The 18090-nt window shown below is 47.0% G+C and overlaps 1 protein-coding gene and 1 long non-coding RNA gene across 3 annotated transcripts in view; one reads left to right on the plus strand and one right to left on the minus strand.

The window, feature by feature from the left end:
• The window catches only part of LOC310742573, a 403250-nt gene extending 401608 nt beyond the window's left edge, over window positions 1–1642 (minus strand). The window contains exon 1 of the long non-coding RNA XR_014538571.1: window positions 1330–1642. This is a non-coding gene — a long non-coding RNA (uncharacterized lncRNA). The remainder of the gene's footprint in view (window positions 1–1329) is intronic.
• Window positions 1643–5976: 4334 nt separating this feature from the next.
• On the plus strand, window positions 5977–17346 carry LOC310742476 (placenta-specific gene 8 protein-like). 2 transcript variants are annotated; one of them, XM_083572017.1, is made up of 4 exons: window positions 5977–6099; window positions 12316–12444; window positions 14918–15042; window positions 16697–17346. In XM_083572017.1, the coding sequence occupies exons 2-4, from the start codon at window positions 12333–12335 to the stop codon at window positions 16799–16801; spliced, it is 342 nt and encodes a 113-aa protein (XP_083428143.1). In that variant the 5' UTR covers window positions 5977–6099; window positions 12316–12332; the 3' UTR covers window positions 16802–17346. The 2 variants fall into 2 exon arrangements, with proteins under 2 accessions (XP_083428143.1, XP_083428142.1); XM_083572016.1 differs by lacking the exon at window positions 5977–6099 and adding an exon at window positions 10712–10820.
• The last annotated feature ends 744 nt before the right edge of the window (window positions 17347–18090 follow it).

The following is an 18090-nucleotide window of genomic DNA, read 5'->3' on the forward strand; positions in this document are numbered from 1 at the left end:
AACTGGGAGATTAATGAAAAAATGGGGTTGGGGAAAATATGGGGCTACTCTGTTACTACATAGTAAGAATAGCCAGAACAAGGACACAATCATTTATTATGCTTTTATTTTCTTTCAGCCTAATTGCATGGTCTAACAAGAACGTAGGTAGCTGCCTTTCTCTAGTTACTTGACAAAATATCTCTTTTGGGTGTGCCAAAAGATGTCTGCTTTTCAGTTACAAGGAAGTGTGCTTTAGGCTGCGAATGCTTTTAATTGCCCTGAGAACTTTACACTTTAATGCCCATTGGAACTCATTTCAACCTGACTTCAGGCCAGGTTTGGGGACCAACATTGCTTTGGTCACTCTTATTAGGTAGTGGGTGGACATAGCAGACGACACAGAGATTTCTCCAAGTAGTTCTTTATAAGTAAGCTGGAACTGAAAGCAATGACAAACCTAGACAGCATCTTAAAAAGCAGAGACATCACCTTGCCAACAAAGGTCCATATAGTAAAAGCTATGGTTTTCCCAGTAGTGATGTATGGAAGTGAGAGCTGGACCATAAAGAAGGCTGATCGCCGAAGAATTGATGCTTTTGAATTATGGTGCTGGAGGAGACTCTTGAGAGTCCCATGGACTGCAAGAAGATCAAGCCTATCCATTGTGAAGGAAATCAGCCCTGAGTGCTCACTGGAAGGACAGATCCTGAAGCTGAGGCTCCAATACTGTGGCCATCTCATGAGAAGAGAAGACTCCCTGGAAAAGACCCTGATGTTGGGAAAGATGGAGGGCAGAAGGAGAAGGGGACGACAGAGGACGAGATGGTTGGACAGTGTTCTCGAAGCTACCAGCATGAGTTTGACCAAACTGCGGGAGGCACTGGAAGACAGGAGTGCCTGGCGTGCTCTGGTCCATGGGGTCACGAAGAGTCGGACACGACTAAACGACTAAACAACAACAACAACAACAACAACAAAGCTGGAACTGAACTGAAGAGCAAGCAGCTCAGCTGGCCTGCTTTTATAGGCAGCCAGCTGTCAACACTGTAACTACAACAGCCCAGGGTTTCCCACCTAAATTAACTTACATGGACCTGAGTGAAAACTATACAGTGGTACCTTGAGTTACAGACACTTCAGGTTACAGACACTTCAGGTTACAGACTCCGCTAACCCAGAAATAGTACCTCGGGTTAAGAACTTTGCTTCAGGATGAGAACAGAAATCGTGCTCCGGCGGTGAAGCAGCAGTGGGAGACCACATTAGCTAAAGTGGTGCTTCAGGTTAAGAACAGTTTCAGGTTAAGTACGGACTTCCAGAATGAATTAAGTTCTTAACCCGAGGTACCACAGTATACACAATCCCCCCCCGGTGGCCAGGGTGAGAACTTCAATACATAACAACTCTGATCCATGAGTTTTGTTGGGAGAGTCATGGCGGAAGTGCAGCCCTGTTGGTTCTCTTTGACCTCTCAGCGGCTTTCAGTATCATGGGTCACATTAGGCCCCTGAACCACCTTTAGGATTTGGGAGACGAGGGACCATTTCATAGTGCTTCCTCTCCTATCTCCAAGGGCACTCTGGAGAGTAGCATTGGGCGACCACCAGAGTTCTCCTGTAGGCTCCTGCCTAGTTAAACAAGAACATAAGAAGAGCATGTTGGACCAGGCCAATGGCCCCTGTAGTCCAGCATCTCATTCTCACTCTCCACACTTGTGAGTCTCCAGCAACAGGTGTTCAGGGACGCAATGCCTCTGATGGTGGGTGTAGAACATAGCCAAGAGTGGCTAGTAACCAGGAATAGCCTTGTCCTCCATGAACTTTTTAATTTTATTTTGAAGCCATCCAAGATGGTGGCCATCAATAAAAGGTAAATGGCAAAGGACCAGTAAAAGGCGACTATGGGGTTGCGGCGCTCATCTCGCTTTCAGGCTGACAAACGGCGTTTGTCCACAGACAGCTTTCCGGGTCATGTGGCCAGCATGACTAAACCACTTCTGGCGCAATGAAACACCATGATGGAAACCAGAGCGCATGGAAACGCCGTTTACCTTCCTGCCACAGCGGTACCTATTTATCTACTTGCGCTGGCGTGCTTTTGAACTGCTAGGTTGGCAGGAGCTGGGACAGAGCAACGGGAGCTCACCTCATCACAGGGATTCGAACCGCCGACCTTCTGATTGACAAGCCCAAGAGGCTCAGTGGTTTAGACCACAGTGCCACCCACATCCCTGGCCATCAATATCCCCCCACCAGGTGCACTGGTTGCACCCGCAATTGTGCAGGCGGGTACTGCACAATGTGTGCACACTGCCATGGAATATTGAGGGGGGCTGGCTCCCTCCTTGAAAATTGGGGGGGGGACCCTCCCCTCCCCTCCCCTCCCCTCAGATGGTGCCCCTGTGCCCCATTATTCATGGAGGGTAAAGCTGTCAGTCAGCCATGTGCTCACCAGCTGCAATGAACCACTCGGCCTTGCATGATCCCCTCCTAATTTTCTTTGATTTTTAATATGTGCCAGTTTCCTTCTACCACGGAGGGGAGTTGCTAACCTGCCTTTCCTGTTTGCCACGATCAGTGAAAGATACACAGACAAGCCCTTTCTATTCCTTCGCAGAACACAAAAAAGGGGGCAGGGAGCAAATAAAGTTAACAGAAACCAAGCAATGTTTGCAGGTACACAAGGAAAGGAAGAGCAAACGGCCCGTGAACAAGCGCATTGCTTCCTTGTAGGACAGTCTTCCCCAACCTGGTGCCCTCCAGATGTTTTGCACTGCATCTCCCATCAACCCTAGCCGCTGAGTTTCCACAGGGCTCTTGTGCCTCAGGGCATGCGGAAATTCAACAGATAAAACTTTCCTCATCGACAGGAAAAGCTGGCCCAGGAGCATTAGAGACTTGTGGTCCTTCCAGACTGGCGATTTTATTCTGGGTGCATTCTGCAGCATTCCCTTGACACAACAATAGTGAATTAGGGGTGCCTTTATTCGACTTTGGTTTGTTCTGCAGTGCTGCCCCAGTGCTATCACATACAGTGGTACCTCAGGTTACAGACGCTTCAGGTTACAGACTCGCTAACCCAGAAATAGTACCTCAGGTTAAGAACTTTGGCCAACCCCAACCTCTCTCACCACCAAAGGAACACAAGTGAACAGCAAAGAACCTGCACAAGCAACGCTGACACCAAACCCTACATATACTAAGTAAAATAGAAACATCGCCACCCGACCCCACCCCCACTCACCTTTCCCCCCTCCACCTCTTTCCCCCTTCTTCTTCCGAAAAACAGTATTGAAAGCGGATTGTGTGCCTGCCCAAATATGAAGGTCTACCAGGCTTGCATGTTGAGCACGATGCTTATCAGACCCTCCAAGGGTCCCTATTTTCTAGGGACGTCCCTGATTTAGAGAAGCCATCCCTGATTTGATCCCCGAATGTCCCACTTTTCCTTAAAGTAAAGGTAAAGGGACCCCTGACCATTAGGTCCAGTCGTGACCGACTCTGGGGTTGTGGCACTCATCTCACTTTACTGGCCGAGGGAGCCGGCGTACAGCTTCTGGCGAACCAGAGCAGCGCACGGAAACGCCGTTTACCTTCCCACCAGAGTGGTACCTATTTATCTACTTGCACTTTGATGTGCTTTCGAACTGCTAGGTTGGCAGGAGCAGGGACCGAGCAACAGGAGCTCACCCCGTCACGGGGATTCGAACCGCAGACCTTCTGATCGGCAAGTCCTAGGCTCTGTGGTTTAACCCACAGCGCCACCCATGTCCCACCACTTTTCCTTAGGACATCCCTATTTTCACTGGAGAAATGTTGGAGGGTATGGAGTTATCTGACCCCTGAGCCATCTGAAGGCAGCCCTGTATAGGGAAGGTTTTTAAATGTTTAATGTTTTGTTATGTTTTTATATACAGTGGAACATCGGTTTTCGAACGTAATCTGTTCCAGAAGACCGTTCGACTTCCAAAACCGAGGATCCATGGGCAGTTGGCAAAATCCATTGAAAAAATGGAGAAACATGCCTCGACTTCTCAGGCATGTTTGAAAACGGAAGCGATTACTTCTGGGTTTTCGACATTCAGGTTCCGAATTGTTCGGCTTCCAAGATGCTCGAAAACTGAGGTTCCACTGTATGTTGGAAGCTGCCCGGAGTGGCTGGGGCAACCCAGTAAGATGTGTGGGGTATAAATAGTAAAATTATCATTATGGAATGGGACGTCCCTATACTCATCGGAGAAATGTTGGCGGGTATGTGCTTGATGGTAATGAGATGTGGGCAGCTTGCACCCACCAGGAGCGATGCCTCAATGCCTTCATTGTGCACGGCGTTAGGAAGATTTTGGGCATGGCATGGCAGGACAGAGTCTTAAACAAGTGCTCTCTCAAGCTCACATTCCCAGCATGTTCACACTCCGGTCTCAGCGACATAATAATAATAGTTTATTATTTATACCCCGCCCATCTGACTGAGTTTCCCCAGCCACTCTGGGTGGCTTCCAACAGAATATTAAAATGCAATAATCTATTAAACATTAAAAACTTCCCTAAACAGGGCTGCCTTCAGATGTCTTCTAAAAGTCTGGTAGTTGTTCTCTTTGACATCTGGTGGGAGGGTGTTCCACAGGGCAGGTGCCACTACCGAGAAGGCCCTCTGCCTGGTTCCCTGTAACTTGGCTTCTCGCAGTGAGGGAACCGCCAGAAGGCCCTCGGCGCTGGACCTCAGTGTCCGGGTAGAACGATGTTGGGTGGAGATGCTCCTTTAGATATACATCTGCTCTGGCTTGGTGATGCCCACAGAATGGAAGATGGTAGGATCCCCAAGGACCTGGTCTACGGGGAGCTGGCTTCAGGCACCAGGCCTGTTGGCACACCAACTCTGTGTTACAAAGATGTCTGCTAACGTGACATGAAGTCTAGCAACGTCAACCCTTCCATGTGGGAACAGACAGACAGGTTGTGACCACAGCAGTGACCAGAGGAGAAATGTCCGCTGGGAGGAGCGCAGAGAGAAGAAACATCGAGGCACACCTTGATCAGCACAACTGGATGCCTTCGTCTGCCCCACCTGCAACAAAACATGTCTTTCCTGTATTGGTCTCTACAGCCACAGCAGGCGCTGTAATTCTCCAGCAGTTTGACTTCACCTGCAAAAGCGTACTCTTCCATTGTGTCCCAAGACAAATGGATGCGAATCAGCCCCAACAGCACCATGAGTGCAAATAATTATGGGTGCACAGTAAAAAGGATGTCTAGAAATAGGCCTTGAAATATATAACACACCCAAAGATAGCATCAGTGACTCAGTGTTATGACCTTAAAGGGACCCCTGACCATTAGGTCCAGTCGTGGCCGACTCTGGGGTTGCGGCGCTCATCTTGCTTTATTGGCCAAGGGAGCCGGCGTACAGCTTCCAGGTCATGTGGCCAGCATGACTATGCCGCTTCTGGCGAACCAAAGCAACACACGGAAACACCGTTTACCTTCCCGCCGGAGCGGTACCTATTTATCTACTTGCACTTTGACCTGCTTTCGAACTGCTAGGTTGGCAGGAGGAGGGACTGAGCAACGGGAGCTAACCCTGTGGCGGGGATTCGAACCGCTGACCTTCTGATCGGCAAGTCCTAGGCTCTGTGGTTTAACCCACAGCGCCACCTTTTGACATTATGACCTTAAGGTCCTTATGACCTTAAGTGAGTTTATCTCTATGCTCTCCAACATTTCTCCGATGAAAGTAGGGATGTCCTAAGGAGAAATGGGATATTCCAGGATCAAATCAGAAACTGGGATGGCTTCTGTAAATCCGGGAATGTCCCTGGAAAATAGGGACACTGGGAGGGTCTGCAGGTCCCCAAGAAATGGTGGCTCCTCATGATCTTTTTCTGCATCTACTAAGATCCACCTTTGCTATTAACACAAAAAATGCACCACCTGGTAACCAGTCTGCAAGTTGATACCAGTTTATTATGCCCAGCGGAACAAACAAAAGCAGTTTCATTATTGTGTGGGTTTCTTTTTGCCATCAACTTCCTTAAACCGACAAAGGTTGCTTGCTGAACTGAAGTATCTCTATAGTGACACCAGCCTCCGAAGGGACCTGTCGCTTTCGAAACACTTGGTAAGTGGCGTGTGTGGCGTTACTGTCTGATTTTGCTTGAAAAGAGGAATGAGCTGATAGAGGGAACTCCTGGAAATGGATGCTGCAATAAGCTAACATAACCTTCCAGGAAAAAGAAGGGGGAAACGTAACCTGTTATCAGTGCTGGTAATTTAGGTTTATCAAGAGTGCATCTCAACTTAAGGTTGTCTAAACATGCCCATGCCATGCTGCAGCAGAACTGACTACTGAAAGAGACAGATGTAAACCAGGAATATCTGGATTACATTTTCTTCATGCATCCCAGTTGAAAAGGGGCACGTATGCAAAATTTAGAAGGGCTTTGGTGGTTCTACAATAACTGAGGAAAACAGAGAATAACTGGGGAGCGTTCCGGCCATATTGGCTTCAGTTCAGATAGATGCTCTTATCTGAGAGGAAATAAGAGATCATCCGGGGGTTTGGGCTGGGTGTTCATCAGTAGATGACACCCAGCTGTACCTCTCTTTTAAATCAGAACCAGTGAAGGCAGTGAAGGTCCTGTGTGAGTGTCTGGAGGCGGTTGGAGGGTGGATGGTGGCTAACAGACTGAGGTTGAATCCTGACAAGACAGAAGAATTCTTTTTTGGGGGGACAGGGGGCAGGCAGGTGTGGGGGACTCCCTGGTTCTGAATGGGGTAACTGTGCCCCTGAAGGACCTGGTGAGCAGCCTGGGAGTCATTTTGGACTCACAGCTGTCCATGGAGGTGGAGGTTAATTCTGTGTCCAGGGCAGCTATCTACCAACTCCACTTGGTACTCAGACTGAGACCCTACCTGCCTGCAGACTGTCTCGCCAGAGTGGTGCATGCTCTACTTATCTCCCACTTGAACTACTGCAATGCACTCTACGAGGGGCTACTTTTGAAAGTGACCCGGAAACTGCAATTAATCCAGATTGCGGCAGCTAGACTGGTGACTGGGAGTGGATGCCGGGACCACATAACACTGGTCCTGAGAGATCTGCATTGGCTCCCAGTATGTTTCCGAGCACAATTCAAAGTGTTGGTGCTGACCTTTAAAGCCCTAAACAGCCTCAGTCCTGTATACCTGAAGGAGCGTCTCCACCCCCATCGTTCAGCCCGGACACTGAGATCCAGCGCTGAGGGCCTTCTGGCGGTTCCCTCCCTGTGAGAAGTGAGGTTACAGGGAACCAGACAGAGGGCCTTCTTGGTAGTGGCGCCCGCCCTGTAGAACTTCCTCCCTTCAGATGTGAAGGAAATAAGCAGCTATCTTATCTTTAAAAGAAATCTGAAGGCAGCCCTGTTTAGGGAAGTTTTTAATATTTAATGCTGTATTGTTTTTAATTTTCGATTGGGAGCCGCCCAGAGTGGCTGGGGAAACTCAGCCAGATAGGTGGGGTATAAATAAATTATTATTATTATTATTATTATTATTATTATTATTATTATTATTACCGAGGCAGAGAAGAGCAACAAGCTGAGCAGCAGAAGTCCCAGCAGCTGCTTTGCTCCGGCAGGGTGAGGGGAGCTGGGCTTGAAGCAGCAATCCAAGTTTGAAGAGTCCAAAGCGTTCCGAACGGCATGGATGCAACAGAGTTGTTCCCTCCACACACACACCCCATGCTTTTATAGTCAGGGGGCTTAGGAGACCGAGATGGTTGAGTGTGCAGGTGCTCACTGCATCAGGGAGAATGTGTGTGTTCCAGGGGTGTGCACTGAATTTTTTCATAGGGGAACAGTTAGGGCCTGAGGCGCCAGCTTGTAAGGCCAATTTGGGGAGGGGGCTGCGTGATGTTGCGCATGTGAGCATCGCACCTCCCTCCCTAAGCTTCCCAGGCTTTGGGAAGGAGGCGTCCGGCCTCTGACAGGATTCTGGAGCCCTTCTGTCTCCTTCCCAAAGCCGGGGGGGGGGCAGTTTTTGGAAAGGTGGTGGGAGGGCTCTTGGACCCTTTTGGAGCATCGTGTCTCCTTCCCTGAGCTAGACAGAAGCTTCCTGGGCTTTGGGAAGAAGGTGGCAGGCATTAATACTTTAATACTCTAATTTACTGGGGACATTTAGGGGACTAGTGTAGTCGCCTAGTCCACTGACCGCATGCCACTGGGGTGCTCCTACCCATGGGAGCCCCAAGGAGTCCTGAGAGGCAAGGCCAGGCCTAGGCAAATTCGGCCCTCCAGACGTTTATGGACTACAACTCCAATCATCCCTGACCACTGGTCCTGTTAGCTAAGGGATGATGGGAGTTGTAGTCCCGAAACTTCTGGAGGGTCGATTTTGCCTATGCCTGGGCAAGGCTGTGTCCTCCCCACCTGACTCTGGATACTCCACCCATAATGGTGGGCTGACACCCTCCCCAGATTAAAGGTGACAAGTTAAGCACTCAGGTATCATGAGATTCACATAGTGTGGATAGTAGGAGCTGCCACACACGTGTGATACTGTATTTTTCGCTCTATAGGACGCACTTTGCCCCCTCCAAAAATTAAGGGGAAATGTGTGTGCATCCTATGGAGCGAATGCAGGCTCCTTGGCTTCAGCGATAGCAACGCGAAGCCTCCGAAGCGCAGAGGGAGCGCTCCCTCCACGCTTCGGAGGCTTCGCGTTGCTTTTGCTGAAGCCACCTGAAGCCCCCAGAGCGCAGTGGGAATTCCTGCTGCGCTCCGGAGGCTTCAGGCAGCTATCTGCAAGCGTTCGGAGCGCAGCAGGAGTTCCCGCTGTGCTCCGAAGGCTTGCGGATAACCGCCTGAAGCCTGGAGAGCGAGAGGGGTTGGTGCACACCGAACCCTCTTGCTCTCCAGGCTTCTTCGCTGGAGAGGCGCCGCACAGTTTTCCCTCTCTGCGCAGCGCCCCTTCAGCGAAGCGGGAGGAGAAATGGAAGGGGCTCCATTTCTCCTACCGCTTCGCTGAAGGGGCGCTGAGCAGAGAGGGGGAGAATTTTTTTCCCCCATTCTCCCCCTCTAAAACAAGGTGCGTCCTATAGAGCGAAAAATACAGTGCATATTGCAAACCTGCAAAGATGCCTGTTATTAGTTTCTCCCAATTCTCACTGGTGACAACACATGCTCTGCTTGAAGATGCCTAAGAGTGCCCTCCCTTATTTCAGGTGTGCCATGCAAGGGCGAAGCTGTCAACTTTTCCCTTTTCTTGTGAGGAATCCTATTTGGAATAAGGGAATTTCCCTTAAAAAAATGGAAATGTTGACAGCTATGTGCAAAAGTGAAGCCCAGCCTGTTGCTCTAGTTGCTTTTAACGTGGTATATCATTCAACACACCTCAGACTTGTCCCTGGTTAGTGTTTAGTTCTAGTTCCAGGGAAGGCAACTGTGTTTATCTGCTGCAGCAAAAATGAAGAGTTTTGTGACACCTTAAAGACTAACAAAATCAATACATTCGTCTTCAAGGTGCCATAAGACTCTTTGCTGTTTTTTCTAGGCTTCTTTGCTGGTGGCTTGCTGTACCTTTTTTTTAAACAAACCTCTTTCCGCACTGTTCCTGGTACTGTCTAACGGTTTTAAGCCTAACTGCCATGGGGGAAGGAAGGGGGATCTGTGGGTCAGATAGGGAGGCAACATCTGGTCTACAAGAAGTAGTGTGGCTAGGCAGAAGGGGGCAGGCATTTTCACTTTGCATTTCTTAATGCAGAAAGTATTGATCTGATGTGTAGAGATCTTTCCCATTCTAATTAATTCAAGAGGGTTCTGGAAGCTTCTGGAAGCTTCTCTGTGTGAAAGAAGCAAGCAGAAAGTGCATGCTGTTTGGGTTATGCCCAGTGCTTTTTTTTTTCTAAAAAAAATGTTTAGGAGTACTCTCATTTTGACTCAAGAAAATCACCCTTTTAGAGTTCAAATTGGGGGGGTGGGGAGTAAATGGACAAAAGTACAGATATTCACAAAATGTTTAGGGGCATGCATACCCCTGCATCCCCCAGAAAAAAGCACTGAGTACCTTCAGAGAAGCTGAGTACAGCAGGATTAAACTACTTCTGTTATATCTTCCGTCAAGGTCATGCTGACTATCATAAGAGGCCAGAAGGAGCCTGGGTTTCACTTTCTCTTTCCAGCTCTTTTACTTCTGGTGTGGTGCTCTATACATAGATAGTGTTAAGGGTTTAGACTTAAGTTATTGTAAGTTTAAGTTAAGTCTGCTGCAACTGGATTTCTTATGGACAGTGCCAATCCCGAATGTATTATATTATATTAGTGACCATTATGCTTATTTGCCTTCAATCAAGCTCTGCTGGATGAAATATTAATTGCTTCTGGTCTATTTTTTGGGAATCCTGCAATGTGTTTAAGTTTTTACTCTGCTAACTGTACAGTACATTAGAATCTACTCTGGATCAATATCGAGTAGAATTTCAGTGACAATTTTATTTATTAAATTTGTATAGTGTTACGGAAAAATCTAGGTGTGAGGCTGCTCAGTCACCCAGCTCGTCGGGCAGAGCCCGCGGGTCCCTGCGGAATAAAGGAAGGATTCCAGCCAACCGGAGCAAATAGCTGTAGACCAAGAGTTTATTGCGCAACAGGTTCAAAGAGCAAATTTTGAACCCTGAGGATGGGGTGACAAAGACTTTTAAAACTTCCCACCATATCCCAGAATACAGTTCGTACAGCATCACTGCTACATCATTGCTACGTCACTGACATGTCACAAAAGGGGAGGGGTTAACCTTGGCAAACGTGTCCAGACAAGTCCTTGGTACAAGATTAGCATAAGCAGACATGGGAGGGCAAGACTCAGGTACAGTGGTGCCCCGCAAGACGAACGCCTCGCAAGACGAAAAACCCGCTAGACGAAAGGGTTTTCCGTTTTGGAGGCGCTTCGCAAAACGAATTTCCCCATGGGCTTCCTTCGCAAGACGAAAGCCCATAGGGAAATCTCCAGGACAGCGGGGAAGCGCAGCGCGTCTTCCCCACTGTCCTCGGACCTCCTCCGAAGGCTGGCGGTGGGGCGGAGAGACCTCCTCCCGCCGCCAGCCTTCGGAAGGCTGTCCTGAAGACTTGCGGTGGGAGGAGGGTTTTCCTTCCCACCGCCAACATTCAGAATGCTGTTCTGAATGTTGGCGGTGGGGAGGAAAAACCCTCCTCCCACCGCAAGCCCCAGGAACAGAGGAGAAGCGCTGCGCGCCTTCCCCTCTGTTTCCGTACCTGTCCTGAAGGCTTGCGGTGGGGAGAAAAGCCCTTCTCCGCACCGCCAGCCTGGCAAGCGGTCTCCATAGGAACGCATTAATTGATTTTCAATGCATTCCTATGGGAAACCGTGCTTCGCAAGACGAAAAACTCGCAAGAAGAAAAAACTTGCGGAACGAATTAATTTCGTCTTGCGAGGCACCACTGTATAAGATTAGCATAGACAAATATGTCTTAAGTACCCACCACCCAAAAGTACAATAGAGGTTCCTTTGCACGTCTGGAGCCTGAGGCGAGTCGGGTGATGAGATTTGGCTTCCTTTGGCTAACAATGAGCCCAGCAATTGTCACCTCTGGGAACTTCCTGGAGTCCTTTTGCAAAGGGAAAATAGCTTTGGAATGGAGGAAAGTGGGAAAGGAGATGATTTTATATTATTTTTAAAGCTAGGTTACTTCCCTGAGCTGTCAAGTTGAAAGGATACATTCAGGCATAATATTTGTAATATTTAATTTAAAGATGTGCCCCCCCACCCCAGTAATTTCCATAACATGGTTTGAACTGATTCTGTTACCTCTTCCGTCAAGGTCGTGCTAATTGTCCTAAGAGGCCAGAAGGAGCCTGGGTTTCACTTTCTCTTTCCATCTCTTTTACATCTGGTGTGGTGTTCTGCACATAGATAGTGTTGAGGGTTTAGACTTATTATAAGTTATTGTAAGTTTAAGTTAAGTCTGCTGCAACTGGATTTCTTATGGACAGTGCCAGTCCTGAATGTATTATATTATATTATATTAGTGACCATTATGCTTATTTGCCTTCAATCAAGCTCTGCTGGATGAAATATTAATTGCCTCTGGTCTATTTTTTGGGAATCCTGCAATGTGTTTAAGTTTTTACTCTGCTAACTATACAGTACATTGGAATCTACTCTGGATCAATACTGAGTAGAATTTCAGTGACAATTTTATTTATTAAATTTGTATAGCATCCTTCATCCAAAGAGCTCAGGGCAGTTCACAGCATAGACGTGTTCCTTGCATTTGTATTGTTGTATTTTCAGAATGGAGATCTGTTTATTTTAACATCACTCTCTCTCTCTTTTCTTTAGAATCAGCAGCCTGGAAAATGAACCCTCAGCCAGTGATCACGCAGCAGCCACAAGTTGTGGTTATCCAGCCATCACAACAGAGCTACTGGCAGACAGGCTTGTGTGACTGTTTTAGTGACTGCGGAGTATGTGAGTAGCTATGGTACAGATAGCTCTCCTTTGTCATGGAGATTAAGGTGGTTTACTCAGTGGGTTGAGTTGGGAAAGGCAGCCTCAGTATGCAGGCTGGATGCAAACCTTAAACAAGTATGAGCTTGCTCATCATGGCCGTTATGGAAGCACAATTCTCTCTCCACTGGCTGAGTTCTCCATCGGGTCCTTTTAATATATATCTATATATTCATTTATTCATTTATTAATTAGATTTATATACCACCCTTAATTGAAAGATCTCAGGGCTGCTCACAAGATAAAAGCACAAATGATGGATGTCAGGGGCTCAGGAGCAGGAGCACAGGGGAGAGAGGAAATGGAGAGCGAAGGGGAAGAATCTGAGGGCAGCGTAGGGGAGTATGACAGTGGCCCGAGAGATTCCATGAGCTTCTCCAGCGAATCAGAAGATTCCCAGAAGGGGGCGCCGATGGTCAGGGCAAGGGGGGTCCCAGGGGGGACGCACCAGAAGCAAGGAGCCAGTGGGGAATCCTGAAGCAGCAGCGGGGGATCAGGACCAGTTTCCCCACCAGAGCGTAGTGGGGGGGAAGAGTCACATGTGTCAGGGCCAGCGTCTCCTCCGGCGGGGAGAGAAGGTGAGTCAGGGCTGACCACGCCTCCAACGGAGGGGAGGTCAGTTGCAGCTAGCCTCCCCGAAGGGGGAAGCAGTGACAGCAGCAGTGAAACGGTCAGGAGGAAAGTTGCTGGCTGGGCGCGCGTGCCAAGTTCAAATGTACAGGCGCGGGGGACAGCAGGAGACCCGGATGGGGAACCAGCTCCTAAAGCCCGCCGGAGGGAGGGGGAAGGCTCAGGGGATTCAGCGTCAGAAGAGTCTAGAAAGGGCGAGACCCCAACGGACAGGCGGAACCAGAGGCGGAAAGAACAGAGGAAGAGGTGGAGTAAGGCTAGAGTCTTAAGCTGGTGTCTGGGGGGAGGAGACTCAGACGGAGCATCAGCGGTCTAAAAGTTGAGACGTAGAGCTGCACGCTGCGGCTCTGGAAGTGAAACTGAACTTCAATAAAGACTTTTGTATTTAACAACGAAGTGGCGTTGGTCCTTTGTGAGCTGGGACCTCGGGCAGCTCTGACAATAGTTAAAACCAGTGCTTTTTTCTGGGGGGACACAGGGGTACACATACCCCCACACTTTTTTCAAAGAGGGCCAGATTTGATGAAGTGAACATGCGTGAGGGCTGACCAAAGTTGAAGTAGGATTGAATTTGCTGAGCTTTTTTTTTAGGGTTTTACATGTACTACCTCGGGGGCCGGATTAAATCGCCTGGGTTAGGCCCCCAAAAGGGACTTTGCACATGCCTGCCCTAAACATTTTGTGAATCTTTGCACTTTTGTCCATTTGCTGTATTTCTTTTTCCCAGTTTGAACTATAAAATGGTGGTTTTCTTGAGTCAAAATGAGAGTACCCCTAAACTTTTTTTTTAAAGAAAAAAAAAGCACTGGTTAAAACAGAAGTAACAAAGCAGTAACCACCACAAACACATGTAAAAACTGTAGAATATTAAATATTGAAGAAGAATGTTTTTGCTTGGTGCCTTGTTCTCTTCTAATGGCAACGGCCCCCACCTGAGGTGCCGGAACTGAGTTCCACTGAGTTGGAAATCCCCTTGCTCTTTGCATTAATGAAATTGTACAGACTGGTTGCATGCCAGGGATGCAACTGGTACATGCAGTCTGCCTTGACAGGCGTCAAGCAAGACATGTCAACCAACTATTGCTCATTATTCCAAACAGAGGAAGCAGGCTTGTATCAAGTAAAACAACTAGGCTAGCTCATGCTCTTATTTTTTTTTTAAATAATTTTTATTCATTTTAACATATAAATTATAAAATGTACCACAAAACTTATCACTTATACAATCTTTTTAGACTTCCATCAGCACCTCTGATGATCCACCGTTTTAACCACTTCTTATGCATTTCTTAACTTTATATTGCCTTTACATCTCTTAACAAATCATCCTTCCCCTTCTCCATTTTTGCAATACTTCCAATAATACTCCTCACAAAACTTCTTGCAAACCTACAAACGTCGTCTGATCTTCACAAATACTTTTCAAATAGTCCGTAAATTTACTCCAGTCTTCCGTGAATTTAGGATTTCGAATCCTTCCTGTTAGTTTATCTAAGTCTGCGTAGTCCATTAACTTCATCCTCCATTCTTCAATCGTCGGTAATTTTTCTTGCTTCCATTTTTGGGCCAATAATATTCTTGCTGCTGTTATTGCATATAAAAAAAGCTTATATTCCTTTCTATTTATATCACTCCCAACAATGCCCAGTAAAAATGCTTCTGGTTGGGCTATCTCATTCTCTAGGGCAGGGGTTGGCAAAGTTTTTGTGGCTTGGGCCTGTTCACGGTCCTGCAGCTTGTCGTTTTCTTGTACCGGCAGCACGCTCTGCTAAGTGATGCTCTCTTCACGCTCTCTTCTGTCTAGGTCTCTGTGGAACATTTTGCTATGTATGTCTGGGATGCCAAGTTGCCGCAGATATGAATGAATGTTGCCTCTGCGGCACAAGCGTGGCAATGAGGTCCGTCTACCGAACCAAGTATGGGATCCCGGTGAGTGTAGCTAACCTGGCGAGGGCAGATCCAGGTTTTAAGGATCTACAGCGAGTTGTTTTATTTTTACTAGAATCTCAGGTGCAAAATAGCAGCTCGTGTATGTGCGTGTACTCTCATTACTAATTCTTTATAGTAATTGATAAGTGTGAACTGTTAATTATTTGCTGATGTTTAATTTTACTGTTTACTATTGGATTCTAATGGATTGTTGAATATTTTAAAGTCATTGTGACTTTTTATATTGGATCAGATGGTTACTATTGATGTTTGATTTTTAAAATTATTTTTATACCTGATGGAAGCTGCCCAGAGTGGCAGGGGCAACCCAGCCACAGGAGCAGGGTCTAAATAAATTATTATTATTATTATACAATTAAGGAATAAGGTGCCTCTGAGCACACCTACACATTTATTTTTAGTACCAGACTTGAGCACACAGGTCACACCCATGCCACACATTTAAATGCTCTTTACAGTAATCCCACAACTTATCCGGGTGTTACGTCCCAGGAATTGCTCCTAAAGCCAAAACCATGTATAGTCAAACACATTGGGTTCAATGGCGAGTGGGATTGCCAGTCGTTTTTCCCGGAACCCTGCCCACTTTTAATGTTTTTTGTTTTTAATTGCCACACATGTGAAGTTCATTTATACCCCGCCCTGAGCCTGGTTTTGGCTGGGGAGGGCGGGGTATAAATAAAAATTTATTATTATTATTAAATGCACACAAGCCACAGGCTTAACTGCACCACTTTAGCTTTTCCCCAAGAATCCCAAGGACTGTAGTTTCCTTTCATTCTTTTTAAAAAATGTCTATATTTTTCTGTCTCAAAATAGGGCTGTAGATTCTCAGGGGTGCTGAGAGTTGTAAGGCGATCTTGTCATAGAGCTACAATTCCCAGCACCCTTGAACTATACTTTCTAGATTCTTAGTAATTACTGTTTAAGAGTGTGGATGTGACCAGTGTCCTTTCCACATGCAGTCACACCTCGTTTTCCCTTCAAGTTTTCTTAATTTCAGCTAATTTAGAGGGGGGTAAGGAGTCTTTGGGACGTGGGTGGTGCTGTGGGTTAAACCACAGAGCCTAGGACTTGCTGATCAGAAGGTCGGCGGTTCGAATCCCCGCAATGGGATGAGCTCCTGTTGCTCGGTCCCTGCTTCTGCCAATCTAGCAGTTCGAAAGCACATCAAAGTGCAAGTAGATAAATAGGTACCGCTCCGGTGGGAAGGTAAACGGTGTTTCCGTGTGCTGCTCTGGTTCACTGGCTTAGTCATGCTGGCCACATGACCCGGAAGCTGTACACCGGCTCCCTCGGCCAATAAAGCGAGATGAGTGCTGCAACCCCAGAGTTGGCCACAACTGGACCTAATGGTCAGGGGTCCCTTAAAGGAGTCTTTGTGTTTAGCACTGTTAAATAGTTGGGAGCCAGATTCCCTGGGCAATCTACTGCAAAGATCACCCAGTAGATTCCATCTACTTTTACTGCCCTTTCTTGCTGCTTGCTACAAAAGGCTTTGGGGTTCAGTTACAGGCATTTAAATATATGCCCCACGTGAAGTTTGTCCCAAGCTGCCTGTTGACTCTTCATCTGTATTTAATATTTCTTTTTCCAAATATTATCTACTATTTGCCTCATTTCTTTTTAACAGGGATCCATCTGCGATGACTACTGCACTCTCTGGTGTTACCCTCAATGTGCCCTTTGCCAACTCAAGAGAGACATCAATAGAAGGCGTGAACAAGGAATCTTTTAGGGAAGTTGAGAGTTTTGATGGCATTTATAGTTCAATTTAGTTGTTGCTCATGTTAAGCGGTAATGTGAATTTTTCAAAAAGCTTCTAAAATCACACAGGTAACCTGTGGGCTTATACAAATCTAAGTGTTTTTTAGCTGTTAATCCAGTTTCTTGCCCTTCCAATTATTCCACACCTGCATGTATTTGAATTTGTGTATAAGGAGCAACAGCAGTCTTTCCAAATCATAGTAGTAGGTGTTCCCTTTTATGCTTGTCTCACCTTCTGATTTCCTGATTCAGTTATGTCAATTAAGTACCAACAGCGCATGTGTAAAAGATGTTTTTCTTGATCTTCACCCTAACACACATCTTGCAGAGTAAAACATGAAGTTCACACACAGCCGCCTTTTCTAAGTCTTCATGCTCTAAATACTAATTTAGCCCTATGAAGAGTTCTGTGGATCTTGAAAGTCTGCAATACCTCCAAGAAGACTGGGATATTATTTGACTTGTTCCATCTCTCTAGAATGTGACCATCTGAATAAACAGGAAATCTGCTATAAATCCTTTTCCAACTCTCTCTTTTTGGGGTGCGTGGAGGGGACTGGGACAAAGAAGCCGAAGCCCATTTGTATATGTGGAAGTTTTCTGAACAAGTGGGACACCACAATTTCATATCATCCAGTAACTACATGGTGAACCTTAAAATGGCCTTTTGGAAGAATATAAACATAAGATCAGAATAAACTAGCTTTGAATGCTGTGTGTCTGTGAGATTCTCATCTGCACTTCCTGTCTCTGGTTACACCCCAAGAACATAAAACTACCATTATAAATTTGAGATGGGGAGAGAAGAGAAAGAATTAATTCTCCTTTTCTTTATAGTAAACTAAGTGGACACCTGAGAAGGGGTAGTATAGGGTTCTCATATGAAGCTGAATACCCTGATCATACCTGAATACCCAAATTGTATGAAAACTCAAAATTATGCATTGGGATAAAGGTAAAGGGACCCCTGACCATTGGGTAGTCGTGACCGACTCTGGGGTTGTGGCGCTCATCTCGCTTTATTGGCCGAGGGAGCTGGCATACAGCTTCCGGGTCATGTGGCCAGCATGACTAAGCCACTTCTGGCGAACCAGAGCAGCACACGGAAACGCCGTTTACCTCCCCGCCGGAGCGGTACCTATTTACCTACTTGCACTCTGACGTGCTTTCGAACTGCTAGGTTGGCAGGAGCAGGGACCAAGTGATGGGAGCTCACCCCGTCGCGGGGATTCGAACCGCCGAGCTTCTGATCGCAAGTCC

The sequence above is a fragment of the Podarcis filfolensis genome (assembly GCF_964270895.1).
Source record: "Podarcis filfolensis genome assembly, chromosome: 9".
In the NCBI taxonomy this organism is placed as follows: Eukaryota; Metazoa; Chordata; class Lepidosauria; order Squamata; family Lacertidae; genus Podarcis; species Podarcis filfolensis.